Source organism: Malurus melanocephalus, unplaced genomic scaffold (assembly GCF_030028575.1).
Source record: "Malurus melanocephalus ecotype Western Australia unplaced genomic scaffold, MMel_1.1 scaffold_46, whole genome shotgun sequence".
Lineage (NCBI taxonomy): Eukaryota > Metazoa > Chordata > Aves > Passeriformes > Maluridae > Malurus > Malurus melanocephalus.
Window position 1 is genome coordinate 71,883 of NW_026623278.1, and position 2,354 is coordinate 74,236.

The 2,354-nt window shown below is 39.5% G+C and overlaps 1 protein-coding gene across 1 annotated transcript in view; it reads left to right on the top strand.

Annotated features, from left to right (window-relative positions):
* LOC130572937 (transthyretin) overlaps positions 1 to 1,512 on the top strand; it is a 7,778-nt gene extending 6,266 nt beyond the window's left edge. Inside the window, exon 4 of the mRNA XM_057364988.1 lies at positions 1,234 to 1,512. Within this exon, the coding sequence (XP_057220971.1) occupies positions 1,234 to 1,341 (108 nt within the window). The 3' untranslated portion in view covers positions 1,342 to 1,512. The remainder of the gene's footprint in view (positions 1 to 1,233) is intronic.
* The last annotated feature ends 842 nt before the right edge of the window (positions 1,513 to 2,354 follow it).

The following is a 2,354-nucleotide window of genomic DNA, read 5'->3' on the forward strand; positions in this document are numbered from 1 at the left end:
GTTGATACTCAAGTTTCATAGTCAGGCCAGCAATATAATCATGTCCTGTCTCTCCTTTTGCTTTCAGCCCTACACTGATTTACTGTGTGCTCTACATATACTTAGCACAGAYAAAAATCTGCTTAAATTCTTCAGGCTTAATATGTCATTACATTTAAGATTCTCCAATTTAGGTAGTCTGGATCAGCTACTGGTAGTGTTGTAGAAAATTTTAAACCACAAGTTCATGGAGCTCTGTGGAAGAGTCAGACAAATGACTGAGTCCCAGGTCCGTAAAATTCTGAGGTGCAGTTTTGGGTGATTAGGGTCAAATAAACTAACCTCAAAAATACTCCCTAACCATTTCGATGAAAACTGTAAGGGCTACACCTCAAAAGGTGCTTTAAAGTGCCTGGTTGAGACTGTTCCAACTAGGCTGAAGAAGATTTTCCTTGACATATTAGTCTACAAGTCAACAAGTTAGCCTGGGRAGAGGTTAGAATTCAGTGACTGTCTGTGTACAATGTAACTGAAGCCCCACTGTCCTCACGTTCCAGCAGCTTAGACTTTGGTCATAGGAGAGAACTCTCTAGTCCACTTGCAGAATGTACATCATGGTTTAGAACATAAATCAAATAGCAGGCTAAAGAGATCCAAATAAAGCTGGGTGATGACACCTTCCTGGGAATTGTGTGTCTCAAGTCTYGTTGGACTGATTTGGAGAGCAGCAGACTTTAATTGCCTCAGGGCAAGGGTCTCTCCTTGTTCTGGCAAGTCTAGCCACTCAGTAATTCAAAAACTGACCCATCCCTAGTGGTGTTAAAAACAGGAGGGGGCACTGAAGTGCAGAATGCAGCTTTGGGCTCCAGCTGCCTGCCTAGCTTGGACACCTCACACAGGGTTTGTATTTAAATCCCCTAGGTGGAATTTCACCCCGACTTTCTTATTGGTCATTTGAGATACCTCCCCCTTACCCTCCCATTCCACACCACAAAGCAGTTTGCCTGATCAGGTGCTGGCATCTCCATCCAGCTCCAACACAGCTGAGGMTCTTTGTGGACCTCAGTCCAAATCTCACAAATATCACAGTCCTTGGCAAGMACCACAAAGAAGCATTACCCTTCAGAAGGTCAAAAGCATTGAACAGAAYCAGCAAAGCACTCTGCAGATGCAGTGGGGTGTGCTTCTCAGTTGTTAATAAGGTWGTTTTGAAAGGAATTTGTTCATCATGACCACAAATTTTTTCTTTTCCAGGTGGTGTTCACTGCTAATGACTCCGGTCACCGCCACTACACCATTGCCGCTCTCCTCAGCCCTTTCTCCTACTCAACCACTGCTGTTGTCACTGATCCCCAGGAATAAACATGTACTGTCTTTTCACAAACACTTTCCTCCACTAGAACTATCATAGGCTTTCAGGAGGAAGGTTTTCCTACTGCTAATGCATAACTTTTTGCTATATTAGTTGTTGTTTTTTTCCATTTTGTAACCTGGCAAACTTCAGACAAGTGAATAAAATATTACTTTAAAACACTTTTGACTCCATTGGTGAAATTTTATTGTTTTCCAAAGTGTTATGATTTGCACTGAAGTGCAAAGGACATTTGAAAAACTCATGCGGGATRAAACTTGATTTAATTCTGTTCCTCCACTACCTTAAAGAAGTCTCACCAAGTACATTGGTTCCAAATWGGAAATTCATATTGTTGTGTCACCTTAAAAAAAATTACCAAACAAATAGACTCAAAGTAAGAAAGTCTTCTGTGCTGCTCCTGGTTTACACACAGAAATGATGGCCCCACTATCAATCAGGTCACAGAGTGAAATAGGTGAAATTCTGAATACCTAACAACATGACAAACAATGCAGAAACTGTTGAAAATGTATATGTCCAGAGAGCTGCAAGTGTTAAAATCTGTGTACCTTTACTTAAATCTTCAGGTAAACCTCAACACTTTGATGTTTCAAGAGGAAAATTGGCTGCCTAATCAATCTAGGGAGCACTGAAGTAATTTCAATTAGTACTTTTTTAACATCTTTGATATTAAAGTAATMATTTGACATAAAGCAGCTGACTGTCCTATTCAGGTCCATTCCAGCTAAATCTCTAAGTCAAATCTCTAGCCATCATTAAAAAGAAGTCCTAAAATAAAAGCATCATCTTAATATTATCTTCATATTTTTAGAAATAGGAAAAGGCAAACYGTAGAGTGACTGTGATTCAAATAAAGTTGCTGATAAATTGACTCAAGACTTTGAGGGCTTTAGCAGTGATTTCTCTAAACTTGTGCTCTATTGCATTTAAAAATCCTGAAGTAGAGGAATTTGTTTTAAATTGGATCAYAGAAATTACAGAGAAAGAAACTGAAATCATG